This window comes from Lineus longissimus, chromosome 15, assembly GCF_910592395.1.
Source record: "Lineus longissimus chromosome 15, tnLinLong1.2, whole genome shotgun sequence".
In the NCBI taxonomy this organism is placed as follows: Eukaryota; Metazoa; Nemertea; class Pilidiophora; order Heteronemertea; family Lineidae; genus Lineus; species Lineus longissimus.
In genome coordinates this window covers 8,135,209-8,155,309 of record NC_088322.1, presented here as the reverse complement: position 1 = coordinate 8,155,309, position 20,101 = coordinate 8,135,209, and the positions used below count along the sequence as shown (strand labels likewise).

The following is a 20,101-nucleotide window of genomic DNA, read 5'->3' as shown; positions in this document are numbered from 1 at the left end:
ACTTTGAACTTACGTCGCTGTCGTTGAAACCAGCCACCATCTTTGCTTTGGCCGTACCATCTTGTTCCGTTTGTCGAAGAGACATCAATATATTTTTATAATCCCCCTTCGTTTTCTGGTGCAACTCCCTCACAGCGCTATCCGATGACGAACGAGGGCGTCCATCGAGAATTTCCAAATCATCATCTTCAAGACCATACGCTGAACACCGGCGTTTCTCGAGTATATTCGGTGTTCCATCCAATTGCTCTAAATCTACTGAGCTGTTACAATTTTGATCATCATTTTCATTCGAATCATCAGAATCTGGTTCGTCTATGAATCCAAATCCCTCAAAATCACCTGTCAGACTAATCTGAGAAACTAAAACCTTCTCCACTTTTTGCGGCGAGATCAAATCTTCATGAAAACTAACCCTACGATCGGATTTACAAATGTACTTTACTGCCTCAGAGTCATTTTCATCATCACTTTCTAAACTCTTTGACCTAGACTCACTACTTATGCGCTCTCTTAAGCGCTTTTCATATGGCGTTTCAAATTTAGGCTCATCCTCCCAGACCGTAGCGGGTTCCCTATCCGAAGTCTTGCCAAGTTTCACAGACTTTTCCGGACTTTTCTCACACTGAAGTGTCTGCTTTGCTTCCAACCAATGTTCAATGTCAGAAAATTCATCATCCTCATCAGACACCTCACAAACCTCGTTCCCTGCCTCCAGGGGTTCAACATCCCCAAGGGACCCAAGAAATTCCTGATCAGAATTGTCGATGAATTTGTTCTCGGCCTCAACAAATTTTTCTCGAGTTTCCATCAATTTTTCTTCAAGGTCCTCTCTTTGTCCTCCAACCTCCAGGTCATTTGGCAACTCCGCAACACTGCCATGGAGCTTGACTGCTTTCTGTTCATTCACGTTTTCAGCAGGAGACGACTTTTCAAGACTATCACAAGATTCTGGTGAAACATCATCGGTGCTACTCTCACCGGTAACCCCATCAATGAGCACCAAAGCGGGCGGACTATGCATACTGTCCACCACCTTGGCTTCAACAATAAACTGATCACTTTCACTACTGTTTTCTGGACTCACTCCAGCTTCATCAAAATCAGTACTAGAACTGTCCTGAGTAGTGCCACTGAGACTTACTATGCTGCTCCCGACACCAACACCAGGAGCACTATTTTCAAATTCAGTGCTACTTAAGATTTCAAACTCTCCCATGATGTCAACAATATTCCTAGTTTTTGGCTCAGTTTCCTCTTCTTCTCTCCTCATTTTGGACGGTGACACTGCCTCAGATTGACTATCAGTTCTCATCTCAACTATCTCAAACTCCCCCATATGGTCAATCACAACTTTTTCTGACTGACCCTGAACTTTATTCAAGTTAAGCTCAAGGTCAGCTTTCCTATCAGACTCAATGACCTTGACATCATCACAAATGTCAGCTTGCTTCTCCTTCTTTGGGCTCCTCTTGCCCCTGATAAGATTAGCAGCCCTTTCCACCCGAGCTGCTGACGACCCCTCAACCTCACGCTCCCTTTTATCTCTCTCCAAATTCTCCAACCATTCTTGGTTCCTCCGTTTACTAGGGCTCCTCTCGACCTTTGACCTCTCCTTGACCTCTGAATTCTCATCCTTTTGAGACTCCTCTTTCTCTAATTTTTCTTTTGAATCCCGCATGCTAGAACCCCTTGCAACGTTCACTCCCCTCTGTTCCTCCCTCTCTCTCTGCCTATCCGCCTCTTCAGCTTCCCGTTCCAATCTCTCCTTTTCCAGTTTGGCCTTCCATTCCTCCTGCCTCATCCGGGCACTTGCAGTCCTTATTACAGGTTTCCTCCTCTCCCTCACTTGTGACTCATCCCCCAAATCCCCCTCTTGATCCAATCTCTCCTTTTCTATCCTATCCTTCTCTATTTTTTCTTTCCACTCCGATTCACGTTGTTGTATACTTGCACTCCTACTAACAGGCTTCCTTTTCTTAATCGTTCCATCAGTCTCACTTTCCAACTCTCTCTCAAGTCTCTCCTTTTCCAATTTTTCAATCTCTGCCTCTTTTTCCAATTTCTCCCTTTCAACCTTTTCTATCCACTCCTCTTCCCTCTTTCTAAGGCTCTCACTCCTGTTCACCGGCCCCTGCCTTTTCTCTTCAGACTCAATTTCCAACTCTTTTTCTAATCTCTCCTTTTCAATTCTTTCAATTTCTGCCTCTTTTTCCAATCTCTCTCTTTCAACCTTTTCTTTCCACTCAGATTCCCTCTTTCTAAGACTCTCACTCCTGTTCACTGGCCCCTGCCTATTCTCTTCAGCCTCAATTTCCAACTCTTTTTCTAATCTTTCCTTTTCAATTCTTTCAATCTCTGCCTCTTTTTCCAATCTCTCCCGCTCAACTTTCTCCTTCCACTCAGATTCCCTCTGTCTCACACTAGCACTCCTAATAACCGGCCTCCTTTTTTCCTTCACCTCACTCCCTTCCACAGCCTCCCTCTCCATTTTATCCCTCTCTACCTTTTCTCTCCATTCTTCCTCTCGCTGCCTCATACTTGCACTTCGTTGAACCCGAGGCCGTGGCCTCTCCACATCTGCCTCGTCCTTCTGTTTAATCTTCATTTTGGCCTCTCTCTGCTGGAAACTCTCCCTCTTTCTGTCCTCATCCTCCTTCTCCTTCTCCGCATCCTCAGCACCAGTTTCCTTTCTTTCCCGTTCCAACTCTCTCTCTCGCTCCAACTCCGACTCCCTTTCCAATCGTTCCCTCTCTAACTTCGCCTTCCATTCCTGGTCACGATTCCTAAAACTTGCCCTCCGAATGACCTTCTTGCCATCCTTTTTTGATAATTCGGGCTCAACAGTCATCTGTTTCAACTTGTTTAATATCTCAGCAACTTTGACAGGCACCTCCGGCTCAGACTTATCACTCTTCCCTCCATCATCTTCCTTTTCCATACTATCACCAGATTCAAATCTCCTCCTAGCATAAGCTGCTGAACCAGGCTCTGTCATGTTATCATCATTTCCCTCCCTTGGTGAACTAACCTTATCCTGTACATTCTGAATATTAGCATTAACTTCTCCGGACATTCTTCTGACCTGGCCCGCCCGCGGCATCACACCCCTCGGTGGCTTTGGTGGAGCAGGTTCATCTGAACCTTTCACATCAAATTGTCCAACAATATCCTTAATAGATCTACGCCTTTCCTGTTTCTCACCATCATTTCCCCCCTCCTGCCCAAGATTTGCATCCAGTCGCGAGTTCACTGAACTACCATCAGGGGCAGCATTTTTAATATCATTAATTGCCGCTAAACGTTTGCGCAAATCTTGCGACTGCGCAGGTGGCTTGATGTCCATGTCGGCCTTCTGGCAGGACACCAAATGTTTAATCCGGTCCCCCACACTCAATTCTGAGGGGTCAACATCATCCCCCACCTGAGAATTTGGATCATCATTGTTATTGTTCAAACTCTGATGCCTAGCTGGACTGTCAGATTCATTGTCCAAGTTCGTCTTAGTAACAGTCACAGCAGCAGACCTATTGGAAACCTTCCTGGGAGAATTAGGCATGTCCTCATCAAATGACTTAATTCTATCTCTTATTGACGGCATACGTTCCAACTGTGGCTCAGGGTCCTCTACATTTGGGCCACCCTTATTTCGACTCACTATCTCTGCCTCCATTTTTTGTATCCTGTCCTTCAATTTAACACGTATCAAACTTGACCCTGGTGCATATCCAACACCATGAGTATCCTCTGTCTTCACAGCCTGACTTAAATTAATACCAGACTCCTTGTCCGATTTCCCTAGCCTCCAACTGTTATCCCTTTTTAATTTAAAAGAGTTTCGTCCCACAGAATCACGTTTTAAATCCTTATTGAAATCTGCCTCATGAATCTCTTGGCTTGAGCCAGAGTCTGAATTTGACCTTTGTTTCTCCTCAAATTTATCTCTAATGGCGCTGGTATCCTTTCCAACAGCTCTAAGCCTCTCCCTCAAAGCCTGTTTAGAAGTATTCACAGTCTTAGCTGTGCCAATAGAAGAACTTGGCTTAGATGCTGCAACTGCACTAGGCTTAAAGAATCCAAACAACTTTGTCTTAATCTTGTTCCCAATCCCTCCAGTTCTATTACCACCCTGAACATGAGCAGTATCAACTTCATGCACCTCCTTATCTCGCTTGGTATTCCTGGCCCGAAGTAATGCACCAATCTCCCGTGTCTGCGGTATGCCGTAATCCACCTGCCGTTCTCCCACAGTCAACCCTTGATCACCTTCCAAAGGTTTCGCTTTGCTCTTTGGCAAACCTGCATCAAGTACCGAAGTACGCCTTGCGAAAACAGACTTGTTGTCGCTTTTGAGAACTGCTCCACCAGCAGATACTGGTTCCACCTCCTCAACTGTGACAGCTGTAGGTATCCTCCCCTGCAAATTTGTGTCCAAAACAGAGCGAATATCAGCCAAACTGTATCTGCCTTCACCCACTTGTTGACTGCTGCTTTCTTCTGCGGGTAAACACGTCAAATCAGCAGCACCTAGATCAGAGTTATTTCCCTGTGTGTTTTCTTTAGCCTCTACAGAAGAATTACTTGATCTGAATGTGCTCTGTTGTGCACCAGAGTCGGATTTCCGTGCCTGCAACTTAGGCCTATTACCTGCATCACTAGCTAAGTCTATTAATTCACCCTTTGTCTGTTTTCCTGCATTTTCTAATGGGGTGTCTGTATCTTGGCTGCTGTTCAAAGACCCGTCCTGTTTCTCTTCGAGTTGGAAACGTCTACCAACCGGCAACCTGTCGCGCGATATACGAGAGAAACGAGTACGAAGATTCTTTTCAACAGTCTGCCGAGAAACTGAATTAACAGCAACTGGGGTTTCTTCAGTGCCAGTTACTATTTGCAGGCTAGGGGTAGGTCCTACTCGGTCAGGAGAAAGTGTTTCAAGCTTCTGATCAGTTGTTTTCTCCTTGTCAATGGGACTGGATCGAACATCTGTTGACTGACTCAAATTAAGCTTTTTATCACCTGAATTTTCACCGTCTTCTGCTGCAACAATAGTACTGTCATTTACTGGCTCAGTCCTTAACAATGGTACAGTTGTTACACTTTCCAGTGGTTCAACAGACACAGACTCTGTGTCGGTTTCAGATGATTCGTACTTAGGATATTCAATGAGTCGATCTGGATTTATAAAATGTACCTGTTTTTCATAATACGGTACAACAGTTCTGCCACTCTTGAATGTTTCCTCAGTGTTCCCAGTGTCACTGTTAGGTCCTATATGGACTAATGTTGTTGCATCACTGAGTTGTCTATCAGATGCATTCCCTGTCTCATCAGTAACATGAATTTTAACTTTATTCTTCAAATGACCAGGTCCTTCCGAATCTGAAGACTGACTGAAACTGGACTCGGTGATGCTGGTTGCAGAGTTTGAAAATTCTTTGGAATCGGCACTTGAATCCAACTGGCTTAAATCGCTGTCTGAATTGGGTGACTCTGACAGCTTACAATTGTCATCAACTGGTACTTCATTAGTTTCAGCTGGCTGTAGTGATTCGACTTTTGTTGAAACAGTAGCCCTACACAGAGGATCTGCGGAACCACTGTCAAAGCTAATTCGTCTAGTAGCAGGAGTAACACGTACAACTTTCTTATAATCCTTCACATCTGGTCCATCATCTTCATCTGAATCAAAGGTAAACCTCTCTGTTAAGCCAATCTTTTTCTTTGATCGGCCCAAAGGAAATACCTCACTCGGTACAGAATCTGACTCTAAATTCTTCTCTAGGACAACTTTTATAACCTTCTTGACCTGTCCAATTTTCAGATCACAAGGGCCCGAATCTTTTGTTGCGAGTTTCTCCTTTCTCAACGGCTTTGTTTGGACAGTGTCACGTCTTCCAACTTTTGGACTTCTATTATTTCTGATGCGCCTGTCAGGTTTTGGACTATTACTTTTGTCAATGCGCCTATCAAGTTCTGGACTACTTTTTCCTAGTATGCGCTTGGCAGGTACTGGACTGCTATTTTTTCCGCTAAGCCTCTCAGTTTTTGGACTGCTTGTTCCAAGGTTCGTGTCAAGTTTTTCTCTACTCCCAACAGGACTTTTCCTTCCCTTAAACTTGTCTAATGACAGAGTACTTTGAGTATCCTTGCTTACAGTCAACCTACTGTGGGTATGACCCCTGCCTACAACACGTGAAACATCAACATTTACTTCACCAAAGCTCTCAGATTTCTTGCCAGCATCAAGAACGTTGCTATCTTTATGAATTTCAGAGTTCTCAGTGTTAACACTTTGCAAATCCTGACAACTCACCACAGCCAAGTCCTCACTTGTGACATTTCTAACTGCAGCAAGGAGTTTACTTGTGCGAGTTGGCTGGGCTGGCAAATCTGGTAAAGTTCGTTTCCGTCTTTGGGTGGATGAACTTACTTTATTAGCAACAGTTCCCGGACTTCCAGGCCGGGGTTTCTCAGTTAGCAAATCCCGATTCCGGATAGACTTTTCCGACGGCTGCACTGAATCCAATAGTTTGTTTCTGTCCAAATTACGGGTCCTTGAAATGTTACGAGTTATCCGAGCATCACTAGTTGGCCTCTGCAATTTCTCCTGCACAAGCTCTGGACTACTTGGACTCAAATACTGTGATCTTGCCCGTGAGACTCCTGAAGTATTCCGATTGACCTTCCGCCTCAGAGACTGATAAGTCACCTCAGAATTGTCGCTATCTGTGCTTTTTCCTAGTGTAACAGATCTGCCAAATTTTGGAGATCTTGCACCAGAAATCTGAGGATTGCACTCACTATCCTGATTTTTCCTGAACTGACCAGACCTTGGAGGTTTTGGTGGTCTGGTGTCAGATGTTTGAAAACTGTTTTCAGAAATTTGACTTTCAGAAGCAGTCTTACCCACACTAACGGGCCTCTGCTTCAGACGTTCAGATTGATAACTTCTATCCTTTTCAGTAGTACCAGCAGAACTCCTTTTCCCCTTTTCCAAGTCAGCAGTATTCCTCAGAGGGGACCTCCTCCTCGCAGTCTTGGAAGATAAAACCTTAAAAGTTTGTAGTCCTTCTTTTACCCGAGCGGTGACCCCTGCAGATTTAAAAGCAAGCTTGTCATGCCTGTCAGCAATGCCATTATTGGTGACAGCGGCGGGATAGCCTGAATACCTCGATCTTTGTTTATATTCATTTTCTGAAGGACCTAAATTACTATCGGAACTTTCTTTAGTGCTAGCAATGGGATTACCTTTAGAAGTCATGCTGGCAGACAAATAGGCCTACTCGTAGGCCCTTTAAAGTTATTTGATGAATATCAAAAGGAACTTAGCACATTGTTCAAACAGAGTCAATATCCTGACCAATCCTCAACATCCTTAAAATAACACAATCACATGTTTTTGTAAATCCTTTCGAAATCAAATTTGCACCAATAATTCTAAAAGCCTAAACGAAAAGTCAACATAATTGGCAAGTAAGAAGATGACCACAATACGAAGTCCATAGACAATTAGCAGAGAATCCTACTGCATGTACTCTCCATTGCTTCTAATGGCAGACAAATGAGTTGAACTTGAATACATGAAGGGGTTTTCAACATGTCTGAAATTTCATTGGATGTCTAAAACTAAGTCAAGTCCCCGATTAGAAATGTACAGATCCTATGGTTTGATTGGGCGGTTAAAACAACAAAGTTGAGTTTAGATCAGGTAGGTTGACCTAGGACATCACATGTCACTTTATCTTGTCCAGGAAATACATGTGTGTCTTCACTGACAGTGTATTGACAGGCTTGTTATACTATCACAGGTATTCCAGCCTGGCTCTCCATGAAGTACTGATCAAAGTCATGTTGTCTACAATGGTTTTTCCAGCTGTGCAGTCCATAAGGGTGGTCAGGTTTAATTAGTTGTTTTCATTATAACCATTATTATAATGACTATGAGTTGTGTTGGAAGTGATGTGGGTCTGTAATCAAATTTGGACAGGGCCTACTATCGTATAGGTTTGTCCAGGTGCCAATTCAGTAACACACCAAATAAAGCTTGGTAAAGTTACTGGATGCGATTCCCCAAACCGTCTTCCCATCATGAGAGTTAAGACATTCCAACTGGCTCTTTCGCAGAAACCCAATAGAGCATTTGGAGATGTGGTCTTCGGAAAGAGGAGCTATGCATCAATGTACAAATATGACAATGTGCAATACACCAAAGTTGGGACTGGGAGCATCCCTTTTTGCTAAGATCTATAGTTTACTCAAAACTACGTATCCAAAAGTGGAATCATACAGATAATAGTCACTGGTCAAACTGTTAGGCTATCAAGTAGCCACTAGTTGAAGAATAGCCTCCATTGTTCCATGGATAATTTTGAATGCAAGGTCACAAGAACATCTGTAAACGACAACAACTTGGTGGTCAGACGAAAAGAATATATTCCAGACTCATTGTCGTCATGGCACAACACAAGGAAGAGAAAGTCAGAAACGTGATTTTATCCGACGCAGAAAACTTCAAAACGTTTGACTGTGCGCTTTGCCAGTATTAAACTCGATCTTGTGATACAAGTAAATCTAGTCTTGTAAGCATTTTATCTCAGTCTGGTAATCACATATAGGCTTTCGTATGGCAGAGTTGCTCTATCTCCCAAAAGGATTAGCAAATTAGGCCTGAAATCGGGCCGAAATTAGTCAGCGACGGTTCAAAAGGTAATAGGCCGAGCAAGATTGTAAATAGCCCATGCTTTGAGTCGTATTCTAACAGTTCGGTGGAGAATTTTGAACAGGACTTATTGGTAGATTGGTTCAAGAATTCATCATTGTTTGTCAATGTCAAAATCATTCTTGTCAATATTTTTAACAAGGTTTGGACGATTTGATTAAAACCCTGTCCGCTACAAGAGAATACATGATTATCCTCAGTTTTGTGCTGAAAGGCTTGGTTTTAGTATTGTCGAATGTGTTGAATTGGTTGTGGACATCTTGTCAATGTTCCCAGGCCTGTTCTACATGTTATGTGAGATTTGATAACCAGCAGAAGGAGTGGTCTGTGGGAGAGAGTGTCCAATACTTAATGTTTGTTGTTGATCTTTTCCATATTGGGCAGTTGATCATGCCTCCCATTATAGCAATCATACCGCCCTCCTCCAGCTGGTTTTTGAATCTTTTCAACATTCTTTTCAACATTACCACAGAAAGTGCCATACAATAGAAAGTGTCATACACATGGAAATTATAGTTATTTTTCATTATTTTAGAGTCTAAAGGGTTAAGATAATGTCTATAGACAAGGTCTGTTTCCGCAGATAGTATTCTTGAACTAATGACCACAGGCTAAGAATCAATAAAGCTTATATGGCGTACTACCGGATATGTGCTACTGGTATTACCACAGGACAATGTAACCCTGAAAGACTATTTGCTAAATATCAATCAGAAAGGAGAACTGAAATTGGCCAATAGGTCAGTGTTAAATCGAACACCACATATTGCTGGTCGATAAGTTAGTTTGGAAATGCATAACATCGGAAGCATTTTCTAGTCGTTAGTGGGCTGTTAAAAACATCCCAGTTTTATAGGGCTATTCCTTTACCTTGAGAACTGGTTAAAGGAGGTGTAAGCTACCCATATATATATATTAAATCAACTCCAAGCACCAGTTTCCTTCTCCTAGAATCTTGCCAAAATGAGTCCCGATGGAAATCAAGGGAAGTGTGCCGAGCACTTTTTTCATCAATTCATGATGCCATTTTCTTCAACTGCAGAAGGGAATACATGATATGAGAAAGTCACATAGAACTCTAATCGAAAAATTAACAGGAAAATCCTCCAACATGCGACCCTTACAGGATGGTGAATCTTGCAGTGAAACCTACATGTATTTCAGATGATGATGAAAAGCAATGTAGCTACTACTGCTGTAAGGAGACAAGCGATTGCTAACAATTACCATTATGCTAAAACAATCGATAGCACAATGGCAGTGGTGTCAGAGGGGACTCTCAATCAGACTCCCCATGCTAAGCAGGCCAGCACAAGATGTTAAAATGTGCTGCCTCAGACCTCAGACGAGAGTGAGTTGTGCCAAGTTCTTACTTGCACTGTCTGAGACGTTGATGTAGCACTTATGGCAGATCAAAGGTGCAATAAAATGTGTGGTGATGACAACTGTCTATTCTTCATGATATGATGGGTAACGGAAGAACTAATGCAGAGAGGCAGAACTTACAGTTCTGCTCAAGAATAACATCCTCTGTTGGCAGGCAACACTTGTGCCACACTGGCTTCTACAATCATGTCAGAGCATGGTTTTAAATGCATCAGTCATAAAAGTGTGTGCGATGACAACTTTCCATATTTCATGGTAATGATGGGTAACGGAAGAACTAATGCAGAGAGGCAGAGATTACAGTTCTGGTCAAGAATAACATACTCTCAGTTGGCAGCCAACGCTTGTGGCACACTGGCTTTAACGATCGTGTCAGAGCATGGTTTAAAATGCACCAGTTGCCATTGCCATATAAGAGACAAGGTGTTGACTTTATGGTGCTGATGAACAAAACAAAATTCTTTTACATTGCTGACGTGACTTCCGACAAAGGTACTTGGCCCAATGCAAATAGTTGACAGATAGATCATCAACACTAATTATATAATTGTGGTATCTATGAATTACTGCCATCAATCAATAAGATAATTAGTCGTTATAAAAATTCTCACTTTTTTATGCCGATTCATACCAAGGTCAAAGTATGAGGGATTCACCTCAAAACAACTTTTAAAGCTAAAGGTTATCCTGTTGCACGAGTACTGATAACCACAGCCTAGGTCATAAGTAACATAACTTGTCAAGTACAACAAGCATGCAATAATGCACAACTACAAACTTCATAATCTATTGCAGGATAAGTGAAATTGGCAGCTGGTGTTGGGTGTTCAAGAAGTGGGCAAAAACATATTTTTTTCTGAAATGACGGTTGGCATGAATATCGTACCATACAATAAACCTTACTGCTGACCAGCATAGTATGTAGGCCTGCATTAAAAGTATAAAAGGCTTCCCGTCTTATTTCTTTAAGGTTATCCCATTACTAGCTATGAGAACACGATTTAAAACCTAAGCGGATTGTACATGTTTTAGCAATCATATTTTATTTTTGATTACAGAATGTGAGGTTATCCCACTAGTGTCACCAACAATGCTGAGGCTAAAAAATAAACAAACTTCTATGATTGGTTTTGAATGCAAACATGTAACAGTATGAACACTTAGCACCAGCTGTGCACTGATTCCTGTTGCGAATTGCTGCCGAAAAAAACATTAACATTTCTAAATGCCAAAACAAATGATATCAATCTCCATCAGAATCTCCCTAATCTACTTTTGACACTAATTTCCAATCCAATCTATGCCTCCTCTTGCATCTCCATTTGTGCTAATTAAAATTGCATCCAAATTATCTAGAAATGCAAGATGAGCCATATCAGTCGCGTAATGTAATTCCTCCTCAAGGCATGTAGTAAATCCACATCATAACTGCACGATTCTGTGTTCTTGGCTGCACTGGATGCAACTCTCCTCAGCTGCACGGTTGTTTTTTAAACCGCCTTTTAGCATTATTGAGATATACAATGTAGTAATCAATTCGGATTAAATCAAAATTTGAAATCTTCAAAATGAGTCAACTCATTTCTTCCGTCTACTAGAGTGCTATAAATGTCACAAAAATTTCAAAATCCACAAAATGAGTGCTATCGACTTTTATGCCTTTCCTCGGTTTTAATGTTCATGACATACTCCATGTGCAAATCCGGATCCAGCAAGGTATCATAAATCACTTGAATATTCCAGGAGAGATCAATAAAACAGTCTGAACATCATAACCAGTACATGTTCTGTGTTAACACAACCGGTACATATTCCACGTAAATGTGCACCATATTGCATTGTCTGTGTTGTGTGCGTGTGTCTAGCTATAGTTATTTACCAATAACACACTATGGCTGTTGGCCAGAAATCTCAGAATTCCAATTTCATGTCAGTTGCTTATTTTGTGATGTCCTCAGTGCATGCCTGGTACAATTGGTGTAGTACATGATAACACACTGTCTGTGTGTGCATGTTTACCACATCGGCAATTTTGAGAAATCCTTAGAAAATGTCGTCTTTAAGATCTATCACCACACAAATGGTACGAACAGAAAGTAATGTTGGAAAGCTTTCCAATGAATGGTCATGTCAATAGGTTTACTAATGGTACCATCCGAAAGTATGAGCTAGAACTTTCCAATGGATGGTCATGTCTCCCAATTTCTTAAACAATTTCTATTTTATGCACCTGGCAACAAGTCATATCCTTGAAGAATCGAATGAGTTAGCCTCACCAGTCACTTCCATACAATAGATGATAACCCTATTGCAAGGAATGGCCGCTACACATGTACATGTACATGTATCTCTGATCTCATGATCACATATTATTTTGCATGCTCCAGTGTTAGAAGACATAGAATTCAAGAGTCAGCAAGATCCAACAGAAGATTCGCTCCCAAAACTACCACAGAAAAAGTGATTCAATCATTTCCAGGAATGACAACAGCCGCATGTGATACTTAGTCCACAATGTATCAATACAGTGTGTGACACGTCTAAGAATACATAATTCAATGGCCGTATGTCTCCAACAGCCGAACTGATCTCAAAACGCAGAATCCAATAAAATTTCCGCTGAGAAGATTATTCAAATCCTACAAAGGCAAAATCATCACCAAAAAGCACAGAATATGAAAAAAATGAACCAAACCCGTCACAGCATCGCTGTATCCCTAGAATCTGTAGATATTGGACACAGACGCCGGGCAAATACGCCTGTTTTCTGCGGCTGTAGAGCACTGACTGCAGAAACCAATATGACTGTCGACGACTACATGTTGCTAGGGATGGGGAGGCAATTCCCATGGAAACAATGCATTGGCAAGGTTAGTCCAGATTTGCTGGGGGGGGGGGGGGTTCGGGTCAAGTTAAGTCAGGGTCACTTTTAGAGGAAAAGCGGTAAAATTGAAACTGTAATTCAAGTTATGGCCTTGGGCAAAGCACTTAAATACCTGGAATGAGACATTTCATTCAAACAACAACCAGAGCATGATCTTAAAACATCAATAATTATGACCACAGTAAAAAATATGAAAGTTAATGGTATTGTATTGTTCCAGATAAGTAGAGCAACACAATTTCATTTTATGAGAATGTGGCCTAAGGCAAAACGCATGTTATTACAAGCCACAGCAATGACATCACTTCAACCTAACAAACAAGGCAGTATCTACAATATTTCAAAGTAGATGTATAGTTCAGATTGGTAGTGTCATTCTCTATTAAATCAGACATGCTATTCAAGCATATTCTCTCTGCCAGTATTAACTTATGAATATTTAGAGGGGGAGAAAGTGCAATGGGCTGGGGGAATTGCAAAAAAAATTTTCAAGACAGGTACTCCTCCGTTTTTGTAATGCTGAAGAGAATACCGACTACATACTGTATGAGTTCTCAGGAATATCATATCAATTTTTAATATCAAGAAGTGGCCCTGAAAAGGCACTGAGTAACGAAAACTGTAAATTTTTCATACACACGATTAGTGGCGAGGATCTGAAGTGAACCAGATGGAAGTTCATCTGAATTATTGAGTCCTTTGTGCTGACAGACTTACAGCAGGTTAAATGAGTGGCTTTCGAGAATGGAGTATTTTCCCTCCGTACTTGGATTCTATCATTAATCCAACAGCTCATGAAAACAAGTGCTCTCAACAAGTGTACAGTCCTAGCCAACTCAACAGACTCTGAATTTTGCCCCACTCCATTCCTCTTTTGAAGGTGCACGTATGAGGTGCAAGGTCTTCTCTCCATTTCATTTCATCTCATTTTAATGAAGAGTGAATTGCCCGAGGCCACAAACTAACACCTGCCAACAGGACTCCTCCCAAAACAACAAGACTACGAACATGATGGATTGAATTTCATAATGCTCAACCACTGACCTTTCCATAATGCTCAACGACTGACCTTTCCATATACCATAATTCAATGCAAATTTTTTTTAGTGAGTAAGGGTTTTACTCGAAACATGCATTCATATTTTACAAAAATATTTTCAAGATTGCATGAATTCAGTATGCCCTGTTTGCTCAAATTTCCACTATCAAAAGACACCCCACTTGACTCGCGCATATGATATATTCAAATATTTCGATATGAACTCCTTCAGAATTCATATTTCTGCTCATAGAATTTTATGCATGCTGTTTTCTAAGCACACATTCACATGAGATATTTTAAGATATTTCCGATGCTTATATTATGACAGTACAATGAATGCCTTCATAGAGACATGTTTTGCACATAAGTTCATGTACATAAACATGTATAGAGCTAAATCTTAAACGGCTTGACTTGCAATGTGAATGGTGCAGTTAGCTAAATGCGATACCCCCCTTAACAAAATTGTGCTGGCCAAATTAAGATGGGTCCCACAATTTCTAAAACTTCAGAAATAACCCACTTTAACATTTCTGTTGAAAATATAATTGGCCACTTTTCCAAACTCAAATAAACCTTTTATGATTATTAAGGCCAGTTTAAACAAATCGGCCTACTTAACCTAAAATGGTAAAATATGTGCAACAGCAAAGGTCCGATACTAAAGGGAATTGATAATTTTTAATGCTATTCGTCGTCTACCTTTGCTTTATATTAAGTTCTTACAAGGGGATCAGTGATTATTTTATTGCTCGATTCATATGTTATTTAAGGCTTTTGTTGACTGTCACTCGCTGAATTCTATTCAGCATATTCCACCCAAATACTCCAGTTTCACTGATATAAGACCAGTTTTAAATAACTACGAGATCAAAACAAAGGCCAAGCACGAATATGATGTCATGACGGACAACTTGATGTCGCCAACCCAATGTCTATCCAAATCGAACATGTCGGATGACATGGAACGCCTACATGTGCATGATATTTCGGCTTGAATTGAATATTCAGAACTGGTCATTGATTGGTGACATCAAGCATCTACACCAAGTGGTTTGACATCAGAATATAATTATATATTGGAATTTAACACCAAAAACATGTTACATGACAACAATTGCAACAGGTCATGGAGTCGTACTAATTTTTTTAGCCATGACAGTCTATGCGAAAAACGACACTTGTAATAAACCAGTCAAAAATAGGAAATGCAAAAGGTTCAGAACTGGCTAACCCTATTGATTGACCATTCCTTATTTGGACAGCTCACACCTCGATCATATTATTGGAGTTATGATTACTCATTTTCAACCTCTAGAATTGTGAAAACCTACTGACATGACCATTCGTGAATTGAAAAGCTCTTGATAGCACATTCTGATGGTACCATTTGAGTCACGACAACTTATTTTATGATTCCCCCCCACCCCCAAATAGTCAAAGTCCTTCAATAATTGAGCATGATACTTCCCAACACTTGAGCATTCCTTCCACAAATGTAGAATCTGAAAGTTATTCCCCGATCTCCTAAATTTTCCATAAACACTGAATATTATCTCAGTCGACAGGACCGAGAAATTGAAGCAGCTATTTCTTCATCATTACATATGAGATTGAAGCCTTCCAAGCAGAAACTGGCAATTTCTTAAAAGTTCCATTGCATCCTCTGGTTAAATCTGCACATTTCATTGCATCCTCCGGACAAATCTGCACGTCCACTTCATTCACTGAATCTATCCAAGTGACTTTTCCATCCATCATCGAAATGAAATCACAACTCGCACACAGATAACAACAAAATTGATGAAACCAATGCAATCAAACCTGTATTCAATTTATCCCATGAAATACGATAAAAACAACCGTATGTTTCTGAATGTGTATAAATTCAAAATTCCTCCAATTAAACCAGCAGGACACTTTTTTAAAATTCCAACAGGACATCCTCAATATGAGGAAAACTGCTTTATGAAAGCATGCTAGACATTACAAGTATGAATCAGGTGTTTAGGCTTTTCCACAAAGCGTTCTCACCCCCTGAGCTATTTTGACCCAGGTTATAAGAATGCGCAATTGTGTATAAACTGCGATGATGTTGTACAGGTTTCTATTGGCTATGATAATTTCATTGTATTGACAAGACCTCTGCAAAATTTTCGGAGCGTGGGCCGATTTTCTGCAAAATTTTTTCATAAAGTAGGCAGTAGACACACAACAGGTGCCATTGTGTACATCAATATTTATGGCAGAGATTTCAAATTAATTAACCCTCTGGGTCTGCAATAACATTATTTTGATAAATTGAGTGTTTGAAGCAAACAACTTTCCCTAAAGAGAAAGCTTGACCAATGTTTTGAATGGGCTGGGGTGAGATCAAAAGGGCTAATCATACATCATGTACATAGGGACTAATGCTATATGCTGCGTGTTAAGCTTAAAGGGTGGGGTAAAAGGGCCTAGAATAGCCTAGCTTGTACACAGCTCACTCATAAAGCAAGAAAATCCTCTATTACCACCAATGCTATTCTTGAAGGAAAAAGTTGAAAGAGGTCAATACAAAACTCGAACAAAAGTGTGGCATAAGTGGTGCATGGTATATCACAGTAGGCCTAATAAGAAAGTTCAGGCCTTGGGCGATGCATGTAGACGTATAGAAAGAGTGTTTAGAAACATTTATCGCATTTGAGTTTTTTGCTATTTTTCTTGACGTCTTTGAATGGTCCCAAAGGTGTGGTGTGCAGGAAGTTGTTGGTTGGTAAAATCGAGTACATTTATGGCACAATCTGGTCCCATCCCTGTTTCTAGCTTGGCCGATTGGGTTTTTGAACACGTGGTCATCAGCTTTAAAGTGAATTTTGCACGAGCACCACAATGTCCATTGCCCGCGCCAGTGGAAGTCCTTTCAGGAGTTTCAGAATAGAACACCATTCTGTCTACATGTTCAGCAGGTGGAATCTAGCTAACTTATCTGCGCTGGAGTTTAGATCAGGAAATGAAAAGGTACATAAAAATGTAGAGGTAGGCTAATATGCTAATCGTGCAAAATTCACTTTGATGCACTATTTATATACCAGACCAGCCAAGGTGATCAACCTTGTCTCTTTTGTAAGGATTCAATAGACCACCAATGGCTAAACATGATTGCTTTTAAAGTTTAAACCCCAAAAGACCTTCACAGACAAAAAACCAACAAACCGGGTCCCAGCCTAACAACTTAACCCTAATTTTGCAATCCAAAAACATTTACAACTACTTTTATCTCACCGAAACATTTAATTTGGGACATCCGCAAGAATAATATTGTCCCATAGACGAACAGAAAAAGGGGCCAATTTAAGGATCAGCTTGGACCCATCTATCAGGCAAAGTCAGATGTCCACCGACAATTTGACAAATCTCTTGAAGTAATCTTATGTTTTTAAAGAGCTGTTTCAAGTAATGTGTTGAAAACCTACAATTTAAGACTATACAATATTTTCTTTAGGTCGCTGGCTTTGTTCTCAGATGTGAACAATCGTGGTGCATGGATTTCCAAAAATGTTTAATTTGGCAATTTCTCAGTAGTTTCCGATGTTCAAAACCTACAATTTTGACTACAATACCCCACGATGCGAAGTCCTTACAAGCAAATACTGTCACTATGTGTAAGTCATCATTCTGACGTATAAAAGTTGTTTCAAACAAGTAATTTTCTTATATTGACCTTTTCACACTACACCTCGACTTTTCCAGCATAACGCAAATTAAGATTCGATGGGTGATTCAAAGTTTGCTAAAGCTCCTTGTCTCAGCTCCCCCAATGAGTGCAGAGGATAATCCCTCCCAGGGGAAAACAAGGCCACCAGTCCTCCAAATTTGAGAACCACAGAAGGACATCCATCTATGTTAAAGGGACTACTTGGGAGTGTGATTTACCTGGCCAGGCGGAAAACACCCCTGCTTGCCAGCATGTGCCACCAAATAATGGACGAAAAATCTGAAAATTGTGTTTTCACAAACATATGGATGGGGCTGCACGGCAATAAAGGGGTGGGTATATAATTAACCAGTATCAGCTCAAGGGACAGTACCAGTGAGAATCCTGAAAGAAAGTGATAGAAGTTTATATCGTCTCAAAAATGTTTTCTTGTAATTGATGCTTTTTGCGGTGTGCAAGTGGTTTCTCAACAAGCCAGCTCCTGATTTGCCTGCCCAATAGATTCTAACAAGAACATGCCCTCTACAAGATAAAGCTGAGTTGATCGTGACAGTGAATAAAAAACTTAAGTGCTGCTATCTACATGTGGTTAGAGGTACTGCTATCATGGCTGTGGGAATTTCACTTACTTTCCTACTCGGAAGATGGTGATACTACTGATAAAAGCCAAAACTGATACCTCGGGCACAATTTGACAAATCAAATAATTCTCGATACATGATAACAAATACTGTGATGAATTACTAATATGAAACAAAAACTGAAAAAGAACCACAGGCATTCAAAGATATTCTGAAAGAAGAAACAATAAATGAAAGATAAAAATATTTTTTGAGGCCCAGTAGTTCTGACAATGATATTTTGGTCTTTTAAAGGGGTCTGTTCGATCAAAAATTTGAAAATTAAACTCGAATTTTAAAATTTCTTATGGTGTAAATACCCACGAAGGCAGATGGGTTTATATGTAGACAAAATGGATACAGAAGTTCCAGGCCTTTTCAATGATTTGCAACATTGTAGTTAGTGCATTTTCACTTCTACAAGATGCTGAGTGATCCCCACCCTGAAATAAACATCTAAATTGGTGGCCATGACACAGCCTGTAATTCAAATACATGTTTTGAAGTGATAATTGATAATAAATGTTGCTGTTTCATGCAAATGTAAGAAGAAAGTCCTCACAAGAGTTTTCAGCTAAGCATAATGAACCAATCACTGACCAAGTGTGTCAGCTGACCGGTGTAATGCTTTCGGTTTTCTAGAATATCTGCCGCAACATGACAATTGGGACACTGACATAAATGATGAAGCTATGGGAACAGGCGGCACTGTGTACAGTATGTTTTAAGGAACTGTACACAGTGCCGCCTGTTCCCATATCTTCAGACACTGATATAAATGAGCCGCTCTGTTATCTGGCGATCCCCAAACAATTACTGAGAAATGAGAGAGACATTTTCAAGAAAGAGCGAATGCTTTATGACGATAAAGACCTTCTTTGGTTTACATGAAGTAAAATATTTTTAGTTATACCAAAATAACGGTACAACATAAATATTTTGAAGTTGCATGTTGAATACTCTTGTGAAGAACCTTCTAAACATTCGTGGAATGAGACGAAAAATACCTTCCGTCCAATTTTGCGGATGAGGATTTCATCCAACTTTGAAATGAGGATTTACATAGAAAATATAGTCAAAACAAGAAATAGTTGTGAAAGGGGGTCAAATCTGCATGAGCCAGGGGGTCAAGTTTGTAGTCTTCAAGTGTCCAGTAGGCACTGCAGTTAGGGGCCTGGGTTGTGTATATTTAGAGATAACTATATTCCTCTTACAAAGCATGAACAGTTCTTCCGCATTGTGAGATAGAAGAAACCCCTATTGGCAACTTCATGCAACATATCATGGTCCCCTGGCTCCTGCATGTATCTTCCCTTTAAATGTGTTCACGAGATGGCAACACAAAAAGTAAGCTTACATGTACAAATGTAGATACACGTTTTTAGCGAAACAAAGAGCCTGTTTCAAAAAAAACACCATTCATGTTTTCACTATTACACATTTTTTAAAAGTCTAGAATAAATGATTCCCACTCATTTTCAACGCATTTATAAATTTCATGTGCAATAGCCGCCTCTCCCAAGTCCCCTGTGTAATCATAAAAAACTATTTCAAACGCCATAACGGAAATAATCCCTCCCATAAGAGAATACAGAAACTAAACCTACCTGGGTGGCAAATCTCGACTGCAATCGCCTTGTTTTTCGTCGTGTAACAGGTGCATCACGTTTCGGTGGAGGTTTTTCTTGGTTTCGCTCGGAGAAAAGTTTCATCTTCTCGGCGAGGCTGAGTCTGGAAGGATCAAAACCGTCAA

At 40.6% G+C, this 20,101-nt stretch overlaps 1 protein-coding gene across 13 annotated transcripts in view; it reads right to left on the bottom strand.

The window, feature by feature from the left end:
- Positions 1 to 20,101, bottom strand: part of LOC135499312 (supervillin-like) — a 150,048-nt gene that overhangs the window by 34,125 nt on the left and 95,822 nt on the right. For 7 of the 13 annotated variants that reach the window (XM_064790036.1, XM_064790038.1, XM_064790037.1 and 4 more), the window contains one exon: positions 19,956 to 20,079. In XM_064790036.1, coding sequence (XP_064646106.1) covers positions 19,956 to 20,079 — 124 coding nt within the window. Of the gene's footprint in view, positions 1 to 13; positions 7,424 to 19,955; positions 20,080 to 20,101 lie in introns of those variants that run through there. The other 6 variants (XM_064790029.1, XM_064790031.1, XM_064790034.1 and 3 more) reach the window with 3 other exon arrangements.